Here is a 20,469-nt window from a genome sequence, read left to right on the forward strand (position 1 = left end):
AGGTCAGTGTTTTATTCAATTATAACATAACAGCCAGGCAGGACACACATGAGAAGACCTTCTCTGTCAAATGACTGAATTATGATGATTAAATATGGTACGTTCACTTATACAAACTAATCTGTACTTTATACTCATCGGGTAGTCTATGCTCAATAGGATATGGAAAATAGTGACTCTACTGTATAAAAGTTGTTGCATATAAAAGTTTGACATGGATACGTCTTTGAAAACCTTTTCATATTTTTGTGAAGTACCTTAAAGCAAGAGAAAAAAAGATCACTTACAATGGAAGGAATTAACCGAATTTATTCCCCATCTCCGAACAGTAACATTACGACATTTAAGACACATCAAAGCCCAACGTATAGCAGAGACTTTCTGAAACCATTTCCAGTGGGAACTCTAAATTGAACCGTCTTTTGAACTAGCCGTCTCTTGAGATCTTCTGTAAAAGTGCAAAAAGAAATGAAGACTGATATCTCACAAGGCTAGAATAGATCATTCAACAAAATTTAATTAATCATTCACTGATACAGATTTGTAGAATTGTGGGTTTTTTTTTTCTCTCCGTCAGTCGGCCTGGGTTCAATCGCTTTCACATTCTGTAACTGTCTCTTTCTCATAATGGAACTTTTTGCGCTGTCGCTGTTTTTTGATCTCAGTACCTACAGCTCAGCTCGGGCGTCACCAGCAGCTGTTTGTCCACCTGAGGTTTTCTCTGCATCATATTTCAGGATGCAAAAGTCTGCAAACAAAACAGAGAGAAGAGGTACAAGAGGGGAGGTTGATTGATGTGTGTAATTCTGAGACATTCAGGAGAAGCACTGTGGAATATTGATTTTCAGTCTCACTTTTGAATTCATCACCTGACTCATGGGAGCTTTGCACCGCAACTTGAACTTCAGGCCCCAGACTCAGTGGACACACAGGTAGTTCTATTGCAAGAGATTAAAAAATAGATATTTGGTAAATAGAAAGATATTTTATGTGCTAAAATATAAGATATTGTGTTTTATTTGAATTACAGTTATACTTTGATCCGGCTCTTATCTGACTTTTAGCACGCACATCTTTATGGTTTCAAAGCTGACCAACACAATATGCTTTCTCCATAAATGCCACATTTGTTTTACCTCTGGGTATATACGCTGTCATACAACCACCGTATCCAATTAATCTTAACATTACACTTCACACTGTGCTGTGCCGTATTTATTAAAAACTATTTTTCCAATTTTTAATATGGGCTGACGGAGCCTGAATGTTAATGCTGGGCACGCACTCCAACAGGCAACCTACGGCCACTGATGAGATATGGCTTTGGGCCATAATGAGAGTTAATGAGTGAGTGTGAATGTGTCATCGGTGTTATCAGTAATATTGTATTTAAAAAGTTGTAAAACAGCTGTTTTTTTTAATTATAATTCTTCCCCCACATACAAAATGTAGAATCCAACCATGAATAACATTAGTTGTGCTTTGGGAACACTTGTCAGAGGTGAGTCGTGTACATCATCATCTTCTCTCAGCCATGAGGGTATTTGTAATGATTATTTCCTCAAGCTTTGTGTGGCATTTAGAAAGTAGAACTCCCTTGAAAATTGAGATTTCAATACACAAGTAAGTAAGTAAAAACTAAAATATATGACTACAATAAGCATTAGATTAAATTAACCCTTATGTTTCCCTGAAATATATCTGTGCATGAGCTCCAGTAGGACTGGATTTGGACTGGGCTTTTGCTCAACAGACAGCTAATTTAGGTCTTATATATCCTTACAATCACATCCCATTGCATATATACTGTATATACCTATATATCTTTTATACACTGGTGGAAGAAAGAGTGGTTTAAGGTATGGTCATGACAGGAAACCTACTCCTTACGATGGCTGTGTCTTGCAAGCGATTTAAGGGTCGGTAGAGTTGCTGAATAAAGGACTCCAGTGAATTTCAAAAATGGGATCAGCATCAATTAGGTGAAAACCAGGATCCAAAGTTTTCCTCAGGGCAACCAGTCCTCTTAGAAACTGTTATTGTGTAGGTCAGGCATCTAGTGGGGACTGGCTTGAGTTGGAAAATCAGTTGGGACCCAAAGAGTTCAGCCGGGGCGATAGCAGGAGCTTGAAAGGTCAAACACTGGGAGACCTTGCAGATCTTTGGTGCACATCTGTACCATCTGTATAATGCTGGCCTGCTGATTACAGCAGGATTATTGGGGTCTCTGGTATCACAGCACATCTTTCCAAGTTGGACTGATGAAAGCAGCAATGATCCCGTGTTTACTTCTTTCTCCTGCTCTGGGAAAAGGTGGCTGTTGCCCAAGGGAGCACTGAGAGGGACTCACAAAGGAACTCATAAGAAAAGATTTAGGAGTATTCACATCCTCAAGATGACTTCTCCAGGTGGCGGATTCTCAAGCATCAGGAAGTGAAGGGTGCCCTTTAAGGTCCTCACTGAAGTGTTCTCAGCAGCCACAAGGGCAAAGAAGTGTGAGGTTACATTAGTGGAGGAGCCAATATTTAACAGAATACCCTAAGACTGAGGAGAGACATGAACTGGGGGACTGGTCTGGACAAGTCCTTATAGTTCGGAAAGGAAGACATAGAAACCAGCTAAGGATGCAGAGCCAAGTGAGCGCCGCCGGAGGAGATGACGCTGCTATCTCTCAGTGAAAAAGTCATTGGAGACTATGGAGCATTATGGTCATCGGGCATTGGAAATGGATGTTTGGACATTTGTCTCCATGGAATGCCACTACTACAATTGCTCATGGAAGCAAATTATGGACAATAGTATGATCTGTGAGGTTTGGACGACGTGAGATCTGGATGAGAATCTCTTAATTATTGACTCAATTCCACAATCCGGTGCCTTGGGACATGTACTTTACTCTGTGCTTTAGTCCTCATAGTGTTATCAAACTGCTTGGGAAGCATGTTAGTCCTAGGAGTGTTTGTTACATTGTAAGATGAAAGAGGGGACGGCCAACTCGCTCCACTTTGAGTCTTTGCTTTGTGGGTAAAGGCTACGGTCAGTCCCCAAATCACCAAAGAGAGCTATCTGAGCAAGTGCGTCTGTTCTTCTGGGCCCCCTGCTTTCATAGTTTTGTCAAGTCATTAGTAGATTTATTATGACAAGGAAAGGAGGAAAACATGATGGTCGAGCTTCTTCACCTCGACGTATAGTGTTCAGATGGACTGAACATAACACGATTAAATGCTCCTTTGGTTAAGCAGTGATTCCAAAGAGCTGTAGTGAAATCATCGATTGGATGCTATTCAGGCAAAAGTTGTTGTTTGAATAGAAATGGTGAAATCTACATTATTGACCTAGGAACCGTCAACAACCTCTAGGTGTCAACTTACTATGTTGATGAGAAAACAATTGTACAAAATATCAGAAACAATGAGTTCCCTGTATAGTCGACTGTTTACTTCCCCCAACAGTATAACTACATTATGTAAAATATAATATAATATAATGCAATGTGCAGTATGCTAATAGTATACTTATGCATGGAAATTGGCTTTTCCATGCATAAGCACAGGCATGAAATTGTGTTTGAAATCAGTCCTGTTCCATTGAAACAACAATTATTAAAATGTATATTTTACACCATTTACATGTATCACTGTGTATTGTATTATTTATCATTTTTTTATCCTGAATATATATTATATGTTATTGTTTAGTCAAAGTTAATATTCTCGTTTATACTCATTTAAAAATCTTATCTTGTGAGTCACAGTCTCATGTGAAAGGCTGAAATCCCCCTGCAAGGAAGGCCAGCTCTAAATGAGTTTTTTTCCCTCCTAATGAAGGTCAGGAGAGAGTCACATCTTTCCTTTTGTGATAATTTATCCCTATCTCCTGTTATCTCTGTTTTGCCCCTTTAATCCTAATTGTATTGTATAATTGTGTGATGTGGACCTCATGGTCTTTAAAGTATTGCCCCTATCCTTTCATTATTACCTGGTGCCTTGAACCTTTGTTAATTTTTTTTCCCTGCTCAGCCCTGTACTATCCAGTGTTGAAGCATAAAAGAGAGAAGGGCTTAAGTTTAGTCATTTTATATTCCAATCAAGTCCCTTTTTACTATCTTACTGAAAAATGATGTCACCTCATAGATATGATATGTATTTATATTTACTGCAATGTATGCCCCATGTTGTCAATACATCTCACACACTGGTCATTGTATATATTTCTTCTCAGTGGCAGTGATGTTGTAAGTGGATGATGTAAAAAGATCATCAGTATTATTATGCTGGATATATTTTTGAAGTATTTTTATATTTGTAAAAGACAATATGTTTTGATTTAATATCACAACCATCATTCTCAACAATTCAAGCATTCATATTAGACAATTTTCCAGAGCAACATGGTAACATCTTCTATTAGCTCAATGTGTTTGGTCCGACGTGTTTTCCACTGTGCTCTATTGACTCTATTGTTGCTTAAGTAAGGTTCAGTCAGTACAGGGATGTTTTGACAGTATTGCAATGTCTTTATGATAATTCACGGTGTCATAATATATTAGTTCCAAATATGGTACAAATGTTGTGGTTATCCACACAGTGGTAAAATAGGCTTACACAACATTCTTCTGCTTAAAAAAGTTAGGAAAGTTGTTCCCCACATGAGTCTTCCTCAGTTTCAAAAATTTCTTCTTTTCTTACACCGGAGCGTCGCTAAACGACCCGAAATACAATAAGAGGCATTGAAATGTCAACTCTGGCTTTTAAGAGTTTTTGAGGGAGGACGCATGTGTGCAGTGGTGAAACCCTCTTACCGCTTCAGCACCATGGACAGTTACGGTGGGGGAGCTTAGACCTCGTGCTCTCCACGGGAGCCCAAGTTGGTTAATAGGCTCTGTGTGTGTCGGGCCGCTCCCCATTCACTTTGTAAAGCGAGATGGATGGACATGTGTCCCAAGATAATCCCAGTTTTCTCTGTATGTGTGTGTGTGTGTGTGTGTGTGTGTGTGTGTTTGTGTGTCTGAGTGTGTGCGTGCGTGCGTGCGTGCGAATGCGGTCACTACGTCTCTGCTTGTGTGTGATTTGAATCACTTGTTTATTCATTCAAAGTTTCAGTGAGTTAAAATAATCATTCACCAGTCTTGTATCATAATTAATGTTATCAACGACTGGGACGTTGTTTTGTATATGAACAGTGTTTTATAAACCAAATAAATACAATGTAATGTATACCTCCATTTCCTGAGAGAGATTTTTACATTAGTATTTTCCCTGTCTCAGAATTTGTATATATTGTAAAATGTACTTATGTTATATGTTATATTGTTTTTATTTTTTCTTCGTTGAAAATGTAATTCTATTTACATATTCAAATGCCTAAAGTTTGTAGATGGATACCTCTATGGCGACTCTGTCTGAGGTGTAAAAGCAAATATTCCATTTAGACCATTAACTGTATTTAAGGGTTTTACCTCGGAAAATTCACTGCTCCAAATGCACTAACGATTATGATATTATTATTATATTATAATATTGGAGAAAAAAACCTGCCGATGGAAATAATAATAATAATCATTTGACTCCTTGACAAATCAAAACCTATTGCATTTCTCATTATCCCGTTGAATTGTCGAGGGAACTTGGGGCGCGCGTTTATGAGACAATCAGTTTTTGAATAAGAAACATAGCTGACTTCTCCCTGGTGAGTGGGAGGCTCAGCCCCTAAAATAATTTGCTGCTATCTAATTCATTGATCTCAGAATGAAGACTATAAGCTGCTGCGGCTACGTTAGCAGCCTTAAACGCCACATGTCCAATTGCACACGCTGCTCTGCTGTGTGTAATATAGCGCAACACAATTTAGAACCACAACATACAGTGCAAAGCATGCGAGTGCATATACTACCTCACGGCTGCAGATGAACATCAGAGTGCTGCCGACTGATCGGGGATGTGAGGAGATCTCTTTCTTTTTGCAGCCATCCCATCAGCGCTTGTCAAAGAAAAAATCTGTGGGGTTGCATTGTTCTGTCCGGCTGAGGAGGATTTTTCTCCCGATTTTATTAATATTTTCTCCTTTTGGCAACGATCATTTCAAGAAAGGTGGATGGAAATCGTGTCATTACAAGCTGCCGATTGACGCATGCGTGTGCGAGGAGCCGGGGAGCGGAGAGAGAGCGTGAGAAAGAGACGCAGATATGTGCAGTAATGTTGAATATCACAGGCTGGGAAATCAAGCCACATGTAGGACCGCTTTGTCCCAGTGTGGCTGTTAAAATAACACAGAACCTGCGTGTGTGAGATAATACCTCCATATTAGAGTTGAAAATATAAAGCTCACAAATGTGTATAAAATGGGTCATCTTCCCATATACAACATACAAGATAAAAAATATTTTATATATTTTTTTTCATCCAAACATATTACACTAAATTGGCTGCAACTGTGATGTGGTGACATGTCAGACAAACTTTGAAGTTTCATGTTATGACACACACAGAGAGAGAGAGAAATATCAAATGGTAATTGTAATAGAATGTGGTCAACAACCTCCGCTTGTGGGTGCACGTACTTGTCTTCGAGCATGCATGCACCTATATAGACCACAGACAACCTTAAATACATCGCAATGTCACTAACTAAACACAACTCTGAGGGTTGTCTCTCTAATCACAGCTATTCCGACTGTGTGAAAACACACACGCACACAATCAGCTGCCTGCGCTTTGGTTTGTATAATCACAGCTGAAGGAATCATATATCAGCCACATTAGCCCGGGGGCTATTAGGCAGTGGTCCTCAGTGAAATTAGCATTTGAAAACGATCACTCTGTGCCTCCTTACAAAAACACTGCCAGTGATGTGAGCTAATGCAACAATTACAGACTCACAGTGACGCTCCCCTGAACCTGTACAGTGCGTGTAATGTTTCCTTGCTCTTTGTAATGCTGTCACTGACTTCTCCTTTGGTGCAGCGTCCGGCACGGGCCCTGAACTGTGTGTGCGCGCCCATGGCTGCGTGTGTTGGCGCGTATTTGCCCGTGCGTAATCGCTTGGCATGGGCCTTTCTCTTATACCACACAGGAGAGATAGGACACTTTTTGTATCGTATGCGAATTCTTTAGACCCACACACACATAAACACAAACACAAACATGCAGACACAGGGGTCCTGCTGGAGTGTCCTTGAGCAAGATACCAAACCCTGCAGGTGCAGAGGAACAACCATGTTCGAGAATAAATATTCGAATATTTCCTGTGAAAGATGAATATTATATAAATTTATATCTACGATTTTTACATTTTTATTTTACAAATGATAACATAAATGCACACACATTACTCGACATGTGTTTGTCTTTATAGGGTGATTGTTTTGCAGGAAGTAGTCACCTCCCATAATTGAAGTTTTACTGCAAAGGTCCATGTTTGTCGAGATTCATTACATTAAATTGAATCAGGCACACACACACACACACTAACACACACACCCTTACTTCCCTTATGTTTTCTTTTTATTCTTCCTCTACTACCACCCGCTCTTTGTTTATGTTGTAATGCAGCCCACATACATATATAATGTCTTATTTTTTGCAGGAGCCATTATAATCGGCGCTCTCTGTGCTGATTGGCGCTCAGGTTGGTGAGTGAACGCCCTGCAGATTATGTCAGATTGCGTGCAGAAACCAAACCAGCCCAGCCTTTGAACTTCACCGCTTTTGGCTCGCATTCACGCTCTTCCGCTCATTCCCAACAAACCAGGTGCTCGACGACCAACCTCAGAGAGAGCGAGAGAGCGAGCGAGAGAGAGAGAAAGAGAGGGAGCGCGACAGAGAGAGAGAGTGTGTGTGACGGGAGAAAAATAACACTGAACACTTTTACGACTCCTGCAAACTGACTGCGGAACAGCGCTTTCACCTTTGTGGATTTTGTTACGTGCGTGCATCCTGCATGCATGTGTTGTTGTCCTGTACGTGGCGCGGCGCAGCTCTGACTTGTAAGTGGACTTAACACCGAGACGCACCAGTGTTTTAACGCAGGAAAGAGAAAAGCCAAGCCGCGGACGGATTCCCTTTTTTTTATTTTATTTGAGTTTACTTTTCCCAGACTCAGAAGCTCCCAGACGTGGCATGACTGGTATCTGGAATCTGGACAGGTGAATAGTTTCCCCTCCGTCCTTCCTCCTCCTTCCTTGCGACAAGAACTTTCCCCCCTCGCCCTTAACACCGGGGATAAAACAGTATCCCGTCTGAAGATGTCGAAGCCTGTTGATCACATCAAGAGACCCATGAACGCGTTCATGGTGTGGTCCCGGGGCCAGAGGAGGAAAATGGCACAGGAAAACCCCAAAATGCACAACTCGGAGATCAGCAAGCGACTGGGCGCCGAGTGGAAGCTGCTCTCCGAATCCGAGAAGAGACCTTACATCGACGAGGCCAAGAGGCTTCGCGCTCAGCACATGAAGGAGCACCCCGACTACAAGTACCGACCCCGGCGCAAACCCAAGAACCTGCTCAAGAAGGACAGGTACGTGTTCCCGCTGCCTTACCTCGGGGACTCCGACCACCTGAAGGGACTCCCCATGTCCGCCGCGGACTCTCTGCTTGGCTCCATGGACAAAGCCCGGGCGTTTCTGCCGCCGACGTCCTCTCCTTACTCCTTCCTCGACCCGAGCCAGTTCAGCTCCAGCGCCATCCAGAAGATGACGGAGATGCCCCACGCGTTGAGCGGCGCTTTGCCGTACGCGTCCTCGTTGGGATACCAGAACGGCGCGTTCGGCACCCTCGGGTGCCCCAGTCAGCACACCCACACCCACCCGTCGCCCACGAACCCGGGCTACGTCGTCCCGTGTAACTGCACAGCCTGGTCCTCGTCAAGTTTACAGCCCCCGGTGGCCTACATACTTTTTCCAGGTATGACCAAGAGTGGGCTAGACCCATATTCATCCGCACATGCCGCTGCCATGTAACCCACAAGACTCTTCTCCTCTTTTTCATTCACTTGAATACTGAAATGCATGTAAATATATTACGGAGAGCGCGCCCCATTAAAAAGGCATGAACAATACAAACACTGCCTTGGACTTGTTATGGCAACAAAAAAAAGAGAAAGAAAATAAAACTTTTCCAGAAGTTCCTGACCTGAGCAGAGAAGCTGGGATTTGGTGTAAAAGGACAGTGCCCGTGAACTGTAAGAAATGTAAATGTTATAACATTTATGGCAACCAGAAAAGGAGGCCTTTAACTTTATTTATTGTGTACATTTCAATACTGATAGTCTGACTTGTGTTGATTATTGATATGCTACTCTTTTGTTTTGAACGATTTGGCTTGCACAATTAGCATTCTTATTTCCTGTATAGGCCTAAAGGTATTCTACATTTGGCACTCGTAATTTTATGATGTTCTGGATAGCGATAAAATCAGGGCCTATAGGCTGGATTATATACGGGTTATTTATCAAAAACACCGGCACATAAAAACTAGACCGTCTATTTAAGAGGAAAGAAAAAAAAATCACTTTACATCCAAATGTTTTATTTTGCCTTTTTCCTGTGGTTCAGTGCTAAAATATAGTCACAAGCGTCATTTTATTGGTTTCTGTTTTTTGAGGATAACTTCTATTTGATTTCCAGGAGTTATATGTGTATTTTCTATCTAAGATGGTAATTTAAAACCTGTCATGTTATGGAAAGGATAATGTATGTAAGGGTGATACCTCCTGCTCTTTGTTCTATTGCTGAGCAAAGACGTTCCGAATAAAGACAATCTGTCTTCAACCAGATCAATTTCCTGTATTTGTAGGTTACTGGGTGCTTGAGATGACCGAGATGATAGTTGTGAGAACTGTATAAAGGCCCAGTTCAACTGGTTTCAAACTGATCATAAATTACTAAAACAAACACGAAGAATGGGATACATAAATCAATAATGAAACACATTTAAGATAAATACTTGAAATATAAATAATATTTATATAAAAGGGAAATATAGTTTTGAAATACTTTTTACGTTTCAAAAAATTATTTAAAAAAATATGTATGTTAAATTTAAAGAGTTGTAAACTCAACTTGACCCCAAACTAATCAATAGCATTGGCAGTGGAACAATAGCGTGTAAATCAATCATCCAAAATCGATCCTGTGAAACTCCTGCCTCCGCATTTGGCAGCCACTTCTCCTTCTATTGTTTAAAACAGGTTCCAGGCGTGTTCCGCAAACTGAAGCAGTTATTTCTGCTGTTATTATTATAATCATTATTATTATTATGACACCGGGCTGAACCGGTTGTGATCTTTTTGATGGTTGACAGCTCAGCAGAGGCCTCCCCGGAGGGAATCCGCCCGTCCGACTTGTCTGACTGCTTAATCACTTCAAGGAGAAATCCTCCTGCTTAATTATAGGTTTAACAAATGGAACAAACTCAATGTGACGTGATTTCTTTTCTCTCTGCTCCTCCGTGTTGCTGGCTGGGCTGGAGAGCAGCCCACCACCACACTGCGGTTTAAACATCTCTGCGTGTGTGCATTGACTTTTCTTTTCTTTTTTTTTTAAACTAAGGTGCCGCAGCCAAAACCCAACTAAAGCCTTTATATCCCCGAGTCAAACACTGACTCACGTGTCTCAACCTGCACTAACTTGTGAGTGACGGCTCTGGCGCTCATTAAGACAATACAGCTTACAACCAGGAGCGGGTGGAGGACTCGTGTTCACGCGTTTCAAAGCTCCCCGCGTGGCTGCACATCTGTCCACTCCCTCCGCACCGCGCGTGGAGGACAGATGCTGCAGGCCCGCGCCGAGTCCACGGCCCCCACATTAACCACTGTGGTAATAATAATAATAATAAAAAAAGAGGAACATTTTCATTTCCACATCCAAATTGTTTACTTATCTGCCAGGAACATATGCTGAGAGAAGTTAAGATTCACGATTTGTGCACTGTTGCCCAAGGTGCAATTCCATCCTGGGGAGGGGAGGAAAGATGGGGGGAGATGGAGGGTGGGGGACGGGTAGATTTTTTTGTGACAGACTTTAGTCCTTATCTACAGCTGTAAATTAGGGTGATACTTCATTGAACTCAATGTGAAGTTTTACATCCAAACCCCCTAAAGCGTCCTAATTCAACTTTGAAATGAGACAATTATAATTACTTTCAGGAGGAGCAGCAGACGTGGATATTATTTCTTCCCCACAAATTAAAATCAGGCTTATATATAAATATATATATTACATCTATGTATGTTTGAATATTTTTTATTTCATTCCAGCCACTGTAACTTCACCTGCAATTATCCAACTTCGTCACGGAAATTGACTGTAGCCTGGTTACAACCAACCTGGAATAAATAACCCACAACGGTAAACGGCATCCGAGAGGTATAATGGTTTAATGGGAGGGGGACATTATGATTTGAAATTATAGCAGTGTGTGTGTGCGTGCGTGTGTCTTAAATCTCTCTCTTTAACCCCCCTCCCTTGACGTTTTTATTGGAGCACAACAGAGAGAATTCAATCTGCCTTATCTCTTCAGGACTCCTTTATAGCGCGAGATCAGAGAGAAAAAGGAGAGGATAATTGTTCTTTATTTTATTTAATTTAACGCGACAGCCAAGCGCTTTCAGGTCATTTATATGCTTCATTTAGTGATAAAAGTCCAGGAGGAGGGAGGGAGGGAGGGGCAAGGCAGCCGCTTTTTACTTTCCCCTCCACAACACTTATAAAATAATAAAATAAAACGAAACCGATGAAACAAAAATTAGCGGAGGGAGGGAGGGGGCGGGGAGGAGGGGATGGGGGGGGGGGGGCACTTTTAATTAAAGGCCATGGGTCATTTACATTATTGTCTTTAAGTATTACCCTGAAATCATCAGCAGTAAATGGAGTTTGATAAGTGGCTGTTGAGAATGAGGTTTTGAATTTAGGCGCACTCATTTCCTAAATCAAAAGGAGGAGAGAAAAGGAAAGTAGAGCCCTGAAGGAGAAGCTGGCAAAAAAAAATCTATTGATGATGGTGATGACAGAATTATTGTTACGTCTTCTTGTGATGATAGAGAATAAATAAAAGCTATTAAATGGTTATCAGAGATCCATTTATTTTCCATTTAGATTTGACAAAATGTGGGGGGGAAATTGAGAAGAAAAACCTGATCTCGTTTCAGCATATTAAATATTGTCTCCCGAAAGACCAAAATAATATAAAGAAAATCATCACTGGCTAAATCCCGGTCTATCTAAAATTGAATCTGGGATACCATTCTGACGGGAGAAAAAGTAAAAACCGTACAGTTGTGTTGTTTGAAGACGCGGGGGCTTGAATTTGGGGTCCCCTGAATTCTCATTTGAAGGAAATGAAATCGTGAACGAGCTGATAAAGAAGAAAAAAAAAAGGGGGGATGAGGGTGAGCTGAGAGAAAGAGAATCATGCCACGGTTTGTTTAATGTGCTGCGCCAGACGGAAAAGTGATTTACACCAAGACTTTATTCCCCGACAGATAGAACAGACAGTGCGTGTCTTTGTGTTACTTTGTCATTTTATTTTTTATTCAGGCTATCATACACACACACACACACACACACACACCGACACACACACCCACATGCACACACACGTGGTCAGTTCATCGGGTACAGATATGGAAATCATCAGCAGGATACACACACATACTATCACATGCTTCACCACTTACAGAAGCAGCGTCTTGTCTCCAGCAGTAGCAGCAGCAGCAGCAGCAGCAGCAGGTTGATGATCTGATCCGGACACTGGGAGTTCACTCTGCATCTCTCGTCACTGCCGACTCTCACTCTCACTTTTCTCTTTGCGACTATAACATGCAGCAGCTTCCCTGCAGCTCTTCAGGTCTCCAACATCTCAGTCTGATGTGTGGTGATGATATTTGAATCCTTATGCACCTTATTATACTCATATGATATTTTATAAATTAACATGCTAATCCTGATGGGTTTTTTTTATATAAGAAATTAATAAATTAAGCAGACTCCTTAAACACTTCTTAAATCTTTTGAAATTGCGCAGATTCCTTGTTAGTTGAAGCTACATTTAAGTACAACCCACCATTGTTTTATTTATTTATTTATTAATGCAGCCAGGCCCATATTTTGAGACACACACATTCAATATAACTGGAAGTTTTCCATTCTGGAGCTGCTTGATTTATTTTGTTTCATGTTTAACAATTCTTTTGGAAATACTTATTATCATTAACCATTACTTTATATACAGGCCTATTCACTTTTTAACTATTTCATTAAAGCTAACGTGATGACGGGTTTACTGTCATTTACTGTCATTTCCCATTCAAACTTCAATTCTAAGTTAGCTGACAACCAACTTAAACCAACCTTTGTATCTGTTGGCCCCTTAAATTATAAATGTCCACATGCCAACCTCTGCCATACATTTCTATGTGAATAATACACAGTCTCACTCTAGATTGACTTGATGATATTTATTATTCCGACTCAGGGTCCTTTTTAAAATACAAAGCAATTATATAGAATAAAATATGTATTTTATATCAATTCAACTTTGTAGACTGTTTTATTCTTCATTCTTGCTCAACTGACTGTTTATTCTCTCATTAACTTGGAGTGGCCACCCATGTGTGAGACCAGTGTTCTAAACTAACCGCATGTCCTTAATGTCTCATACATTTGGGTTAATTTCTCATTTTTTCCATACGTTCTAAAACTTCCTGATAATGCTGCTCTTCTCATTTGTTGCAGTGGGTTTTAGTTTATTTTTCAAATGTTCGGCAGTATTTCCGCCGCAGAAGCTGCGAAGTTTCTGATCACACAAGTGACCACACACACACACACACACACACACACACACACACACACACACACACACACACAAACAAACACTCAGAGGCCACTTATCAGTCCACCTGATTCACTCATGCATATTTATTGCTCTGCATGTCCTGCTTTGCACAGACACCTTCCATACATTAAGTGGTGTGTGGTGATTTACAGTGTGTGTGTGTGTGTGTGTGTATGTATGTGTGCCTGATTTCATACAGGGTGCACTTTTGAGTTATTGTGCTGTATCTTTGTTGCTTATGCACCCACATCTGGCATAAACTTTCCATCCATCACATCATGCGGATGAATACATTTTTCTTTTGTTGTCGTCTGTGCTCATGAATACTCGGTCTTGTGTTCTTTTCACATGCATAAGTTGGTACATCATTAAAAAACTATATCACAATGCTCAGCATAGTTACCTGTAGTCATGATAACAACACTTTAATTACTGATTCTAAAAATAATGTATTAACTCAGTTAAGGTTGAAGTTATTAAGTTCCCATGAGAAGTTAGTTCACTGTTTGAAACAAACACAGACTCTGTTCCTGTGAAAAGTTAAATTAGGATGTAAATAAAGATACAGTTCTTCTTTGAAAACCAGCTCTTAAATACAGAGGAGTGGAGCTCCCATCACTGAGAAGCTGCCAGCAACCAAGCACAAGGTCATGCCAGCACAACCTGGTAGAGACTTTCATACAACTACTGGCCGACCACATTCATCTACATTTTCATAAATAAAGTTGCTTTCTCTCAGAAAATTCTTTGCATCGATTAAAAGATGACTAGACACACTATTTTAAATATTTGATGACGTGATCAGCGCTGGGTGTGACATGTGAATTATTACTATTTGTCAGTTGAGGCGTGGTGAGCTCCTCACATGCTAACATTAACTGTCGTGGTTCTGCATCACTATCAATGGGAGGCGTGTCCAGTACATGTTCTCAAGGTCTTCAACTAAACATCGCTTCACCAAATTTGGGAAAAATGTCCTTAACCATTCTTGGTATTAATCAGAATCAGGATTCTTTTTAATTGCCAAAAATATTTACACATATAGGAAATTAAATGAATGTGGTTGGTGCATCGGACATAAAACAACACTCGGACATAAACAACAATATATATAGTAGAAAGAACTCCTGGTGTATTGAATTAAACCATGATGGTTTGTGAAGGTGGAATTAAAGATAATACAGTTGCCAAGAATTACACTTGAGTGAACATTTACATTTATGACCACAATAACAGCTTCTAAAGCTTCTTTAAATTTACTGTGCATATGACTGAATGATACGATGGCTTGTATTTTACACTTTGCACAGTACTGTTTCATTGAGGTCAATGGGGTCATGGCCTTTGGAATGTGTCTGTGATATATTCATAAGTGATTTTTTTTTCTTTTTCCGATATTTAGAAGGATTTGCATATTCTATGATTGCACACATATCACTCACGTTTGAGTTTTTATAGCAGATTTAGACAAATAAAACTTAAAAGAACTTAGTCAAAAATAATAAAAGAGAATTCATATCTTCACTAAACTCAATGACCAAATATATAACACAGCAGATAAGTGCATAAATAAGATGGGTCAATTTGTAATAAATAATACCCCCCAATAAAATGTAAACAACGTGGTTGGTGGTTGGTTAGTTACTTAATCACTAACCATACCTTAGAATAGAAAATCTTGGCTACAGCCCTGACATCATGTCATGAAATAAAGGAGAACATGTTTGGCAAAGTGACCCTGACCACAGACAGGCAAACAGAGGAAACACACATACTGATATCAAGTTGTCAAACATGCAATTATGAAGGTATGACACACACACACAAACACACACACCCACATCAGAAACACAGACACAGACACACAGAACTACCTGGCTGATTTAGAGCCTTGAGCGACTCAGGTTGAGGGCAGCTCTGGCAGTCCAAGCCAATGGAATCCCCTGGTAAAGAGGATGCTAATCGTTGCTTCTTGTGCCTGAGCATGTCTTCCTGGGCCAAATGAGATTAGAGGGAGTGGGATATGGCGAGGCGACGTGCGTGGGGTTCTGGAGGTGAAAGGTAAAGGCACTTATCAGAAGGGTTCACCTCGGGGTCCTCGACGGCTGACTCAATCAAAACCCTGCACGCACTTCTCACTGGATTAGACTAATCAGGAAGGAGCAGGGGATGTATAGACCACTTATCTGAAAAAAAAACATTGGGCTCCCTTTCCCTGTGAAAAGACCCTACAGAAATGTTTGTTAATTTTATTTATTACAGGATGCTTGTCGATGTGGCAATCTTCCATTGAATCATTAAAAAGGGCTCTTCCACTCACTGAAGGCACGCACTGTTTACATGCCACAAAGATAGAGCACTCTTTGATGTACCAAATCCCCCCTGTTCACTCTTTGTCATTATTATTTATATATTAACTCCGTTTTTTTTTTTCAGTAGTATGTTTTCTCCGTTTGTGTTTTTTTTGCCACAGCCGATCACACTGATGGAAGCCAGTCAACGTAACAAAGACCCTGAAAGGTATATGAATATTTATTATGGAGACGACTTCGGAGCCAGACAGGCCGTTAGCACTGAAAGGAATAGTGAGAAGATAACAGCAATTTTCACACTTATGATTACCTTCAAATTAATCTCTATTTCTTGAAGGGATATGGGGATAGCATGGTTATAGTCTATCTTTCATTGCTGCGATTAAAAAAAGTTATTTAATCCAAGTTTCAGCGACTCGTTTGACAAAATGATCCAAAAACACTTGTGCGTGTTAATGTTTGCATCTGAATTTTGTTTCATTTAGAGCCTTCTATTATTAAACTATCATATAGAGCAAATGAACATTCAGCTCTCTAGTTTCCACACTTCTCAATTTTAAGTTGAGACAGAGTAACCCTCTTGTTCAGATCATCTCTCAGTCTACACTTGGTCTGGTATGTGTGTAGTTAATGGTGGCTTGTATTAGCCAATATTACCAGTAGCTAACCACCACACACTAGATAGTCATGTGACCTTTTCATATGCAGTCTATGGGTGTGATACCACCAAGTCAGTTTTCTCCCTGAAAGACTCTTCTCTACTCATACTTCTGTTAACCTGTATATACACAATGTATAAATTATAATTTAACCTCATGTAATTGCTATTTGACCAGAGCCACTGCTCAGAAACGAATCCATCCGTCCAACAACAACCTTTATCTGTATTGTTTATTCTTGGAGGGTCTCAAAGAGGGTTGGGGTTTGCTGTAGCCAATCCCAGCTGACATTGGGCGAGGGATGGGGTCCACCCTGCACAGGTCGCCAGCTTATCGCAGGGCCAACATATATAGACAAACAACAATTCACACCTAAAGTAAACTAACAATTTACCTAACCTCATGTCTTTGGATTGTGGAAGTATGCCTGAGTACCCGTAAAAAAACTATGCAGTTGTGGGGAGAACATGCAGAAAGACCCCCAGCAGACCCAGGATTCCAACCTGAAACCTTCTTACTGTGAGGCGACGGTGCTGACCAGTATATCCAATAAATAAACAAAACATAGCCAACATTCATTGAGGGTTTTAGTATGAAAAGATCAGTGAGTCTGTTATATAAGAAATCAATCTTTTTCTCCATCCTGTCTCTTAGAGATTACGAAATCTAGCTACAAAGGCCTCAAGTAAAATGTTCACTGAAAAGATTTTTTTTGTTGCTAAAAAATGTCTGTTTCTGTGGAAAATAGCAGCATTATTATGATTATTATGACTGGAGGCACAAGAAACAACATTTACGTGAAGCTACAATCGGTCCCAAACCAAACCAAACCTCACACTCAATTATCAAGGTCCTGCATTTTGAATGCCAACCATTATATACACTAACATTAAATTAAAATAAATTAAACTGTTCAACTGATAAAACTGTTAGAATTTGCAGTGGCCATGCTGCTGTACATGTCCTGATGAGCTCATGTTTGTCCTTGTGTATTTATGCTGTAAATCCAGGTGAATACAAGTTGTCAGGGCCAGACCCACTGAATTGAGCAGCTCCACTATCTGACGAAACAAAACAGAACGGCCTTGAGTGCCTTACAGCCGTGGTTTGTGATCACATTGATTGTCTTAAAAATTCTTAAACATATTCAGATGGAATTTGTATAACCATTTAGATCATTTGTAGAAAACCTTGTATGCAAAATTATACGGTAATCTTTTGGTTCGCTGTATTGATTTACCTTGAATGAGAGGTGCCCCCTTTTACTCTCCATTCAGCCTGAAGGAAATGACGGGCACTGTACGACATTGTTCTCCGCACAAAGCAGTACAGTGTTGATTATGCCGACTCATTATGCCAGAAAATACTGGAGGAAGCGCAGCGCAACAGATGAATAAGATATCAGCCTTGTAGAGAGGATTGATTCGCTGTATTGTTGAGTGTTGTAAGGAATCAGGTGCCTCCCAGGACCTGACATGATAGTGAGCTTCACACAAGGTGAGTGGTGAATTTCACATTGTTTCCGTTGCTAAAGTTGTTGTAGTGACCACATCCTCATATCACGATCTTTAAAGCTTGTTACACTCACATCAGGCTCATTATGAAGTTATGCACTCTGTGCGCTACTGCATTTTACTGATGGGTAGCAGCTGTTCTGAATTAACTTTAGACAGTTTATAAAGATGGTCGACCCCCCAAAAATGAATCCAAATAATCGTAATCGTCCCATGGTGGCTAGCTGCAGTGCACCTCCTCCATGTTAGTGAATGGGACATAGCCAAAATTAAAGTATGTGTCAAATATATTTTTCTCAAAGATGGTTTCTGTCATTTTAGATAGTTCTTATCACCCTGATGTTTTATTTAGTGTTAGTTATTCCAGTAAGTGTGGGTTGTCGTTTTGTGATGCTATACAAAGTGGGAGTGAAACTTCATGACACAGCTCAGTGATTGGTCAGGCACATGTATTGGCGGAACTGCAATACTGCTGCTCTCCAAAATGACCACTGCACAGACTCTGGCTCCAAATGACATCATCACAGTAAAATGGTCTCCCCTTGATCCGAGGTATTTTGGTTTAATTTTTGTACAATGCGAGGTAGTGGAGACATGTTGAGCCTCTTTATATACAGTCGATGGGATTAAAAGGCATTTAAATGACTGAAATAATATATACACAACTGTGAGTTCACGTAAAACCAGCATACAACCAAACTCCACCAAAATATATGTATATAAAGATTGAAAAGTGATTAATTGAACTTATTTGTTAGCTGTAAGAACACTTTTCAGTATTCCTGATGGCAAGAAGCAGTTCCCCTCAAAATGAGCTTTATACTTTCACTCCACCTTCTCCCTTATGGTACATCTATGGTCTCTATTAATGTAGCGCTTTTCTAGTTCGATGACCACTGAAAGTGCTTCACAGTACGGTTTTACTTTCCCCCATTCACACACACATTCATGCAGTACTTCCTGAGTAGGGAAGACTGGGATCAAACTGCAGACGTTCTGGTTAGAGAAGGACCACTCTAACCCCTGAGCCACAGCCACCATTACTTCTTTTTGTCCACATCTGTTTGGAGCAGGCCACAAAAGCTTGGCTTCAATGGAACAAAGCAAAGAACCACCACTGACTGTCGAGCCAGACATGTGATAAGAGCAGGCTAAGAGCAAGATTGAAACCAATAGAAAGACCAAACCCATTAGTATAAAGTCACGTCTTACACATGTTACTTAATTGAGGATCACATCGAGTTTCATTTAGCAGTTTTTCATCTTCCAGGCGATGGAGCATGGTGCCATGAACAAGTGGCCAACTAGTTTGGGGAACATCTCATTTGTGCAGCAGCGGTGATGCAGCCTTCTGTGGACTGAGTCAAGCAGCAAGTCTTTCAAACAGAAAACTAACCAGTATCACCACAGAACAAGTGAACAGCCCATTCCAAACCAGCATGTGTGGAATGGGCACTTCACCAGTGGAACTGAAGCTGGGTAACCAACAGGTAAACACAGGCAACTGCCCAACACTTCCAGATAATGAACTGTGCAACATAGAAAGAGGGGTAAAACCCAATAAATATTTCCCCTATAAGCAGTGTAATGACATTATAGTAATACCAATAACAATGTCTTTTTTTGTGTTTACTTGTGATATGTGGGTCAGGACTAGTTTGGATGTGTGGGACACTGACTTGCTCTTTGCTGAAAATGTCTAGCACTGCATATGACTCTGTATTTAAATGTAAAGCCCAATGTAAATCTGGAGGAGAATCTCTCGGGCCTCACATTCACTTTATTAACTGTGCTGCACTGTGATCAGGCACTGAGGCAGTTCCTTAAAACAGGTTTCTTAAGACTGGTCAATGTTTTGTCAGAATCGTTGCACCAACAAGCCCAAAGCACAACGTAATGCTGCACGGGTGCCCATGGTTAAGTTGTTGTTTTGTATAATTACCTGGCTTCAGCCTCAACAGAGAGTGGAACAGTGGAAAAGGTGTTGTTAAAGCCTTGGTGACGCACAGACTATACAAAGTGACTATGGTAGAGTAACGGGTTTGCCAGTTGAGAACATGCCATATTGAAGAGGTGTGGTTGAAATAGGGAATCCTGTCAGTTACTGTTGTGTGTACAACTGGCAGAGAACACCATGTTCCCCATGTTTGAAAAG

At 40.5% G+C, this 20,469-nt stretch overlaps 1 protein-coding gene and 1 long non-coding RNA gene across 2 annotated transcripts; one reads left to right on the forward strand and one right to left on the reverse strand.

Annotated features, from left to right (window-relative positions):
- Positions 1-316: 316 nt before the first annotated feature.
- On the reverse strand, positions 317-6,148 carry LOC133961302 (uncharacterized). Its single transcript, XR_009921977.1, has 3 exons — positions 5,893-6,148; positions 870-938; positions 317-748 (listed from the first exon to the last, which is right to left on the reverse strand). It is a non-coding gene; the product is annotated as an uncharacterized LOC133961302 (long non-coding RNA).
- Positions 6,149-7,738: 1,590 nt separating this feature from the next.
- On the forward strand, positions 7,739-9,775 carry sox14 (SRY-box transcription factor 14). The gene has a single exon (XM_062396438.1). The coding sequence runs from the start codon at positions 8,243-8,245 to the stop codon at positions 8,954-8,956; it is 714 nt and encodes a 237-aa protein (XP_062252422.1). The 5' UTR covers positions 7,739-8,242; the 3' UTR covers positions 8,957-9,775.
- Positions 9,776-20,469: the final 10,694 nt, after the last annotated feature.

Source organism: Platichthys flesus, chromosome 9 (assembly GCF_949316205.1).
Source record: "Platichthys flesus chromosome 9, fPlaFle2.1, whole genome shotgun sequence".
NCBI lineage: Eukaryota > Metazoa > Chordata > Actinopteri > Pleuronectiformes > Pleuronectidae > Platichthys > Platichthys flesus.

Excerpts from the sequence above, each read along its gene's own strand:
- sox14 (XM_062396438.1), top strand. The coding sequence starts at position 8,243 with ATGTCGAAGCCTGTTGATCACATCAAGAGACCCATGAACGCGTTCATG.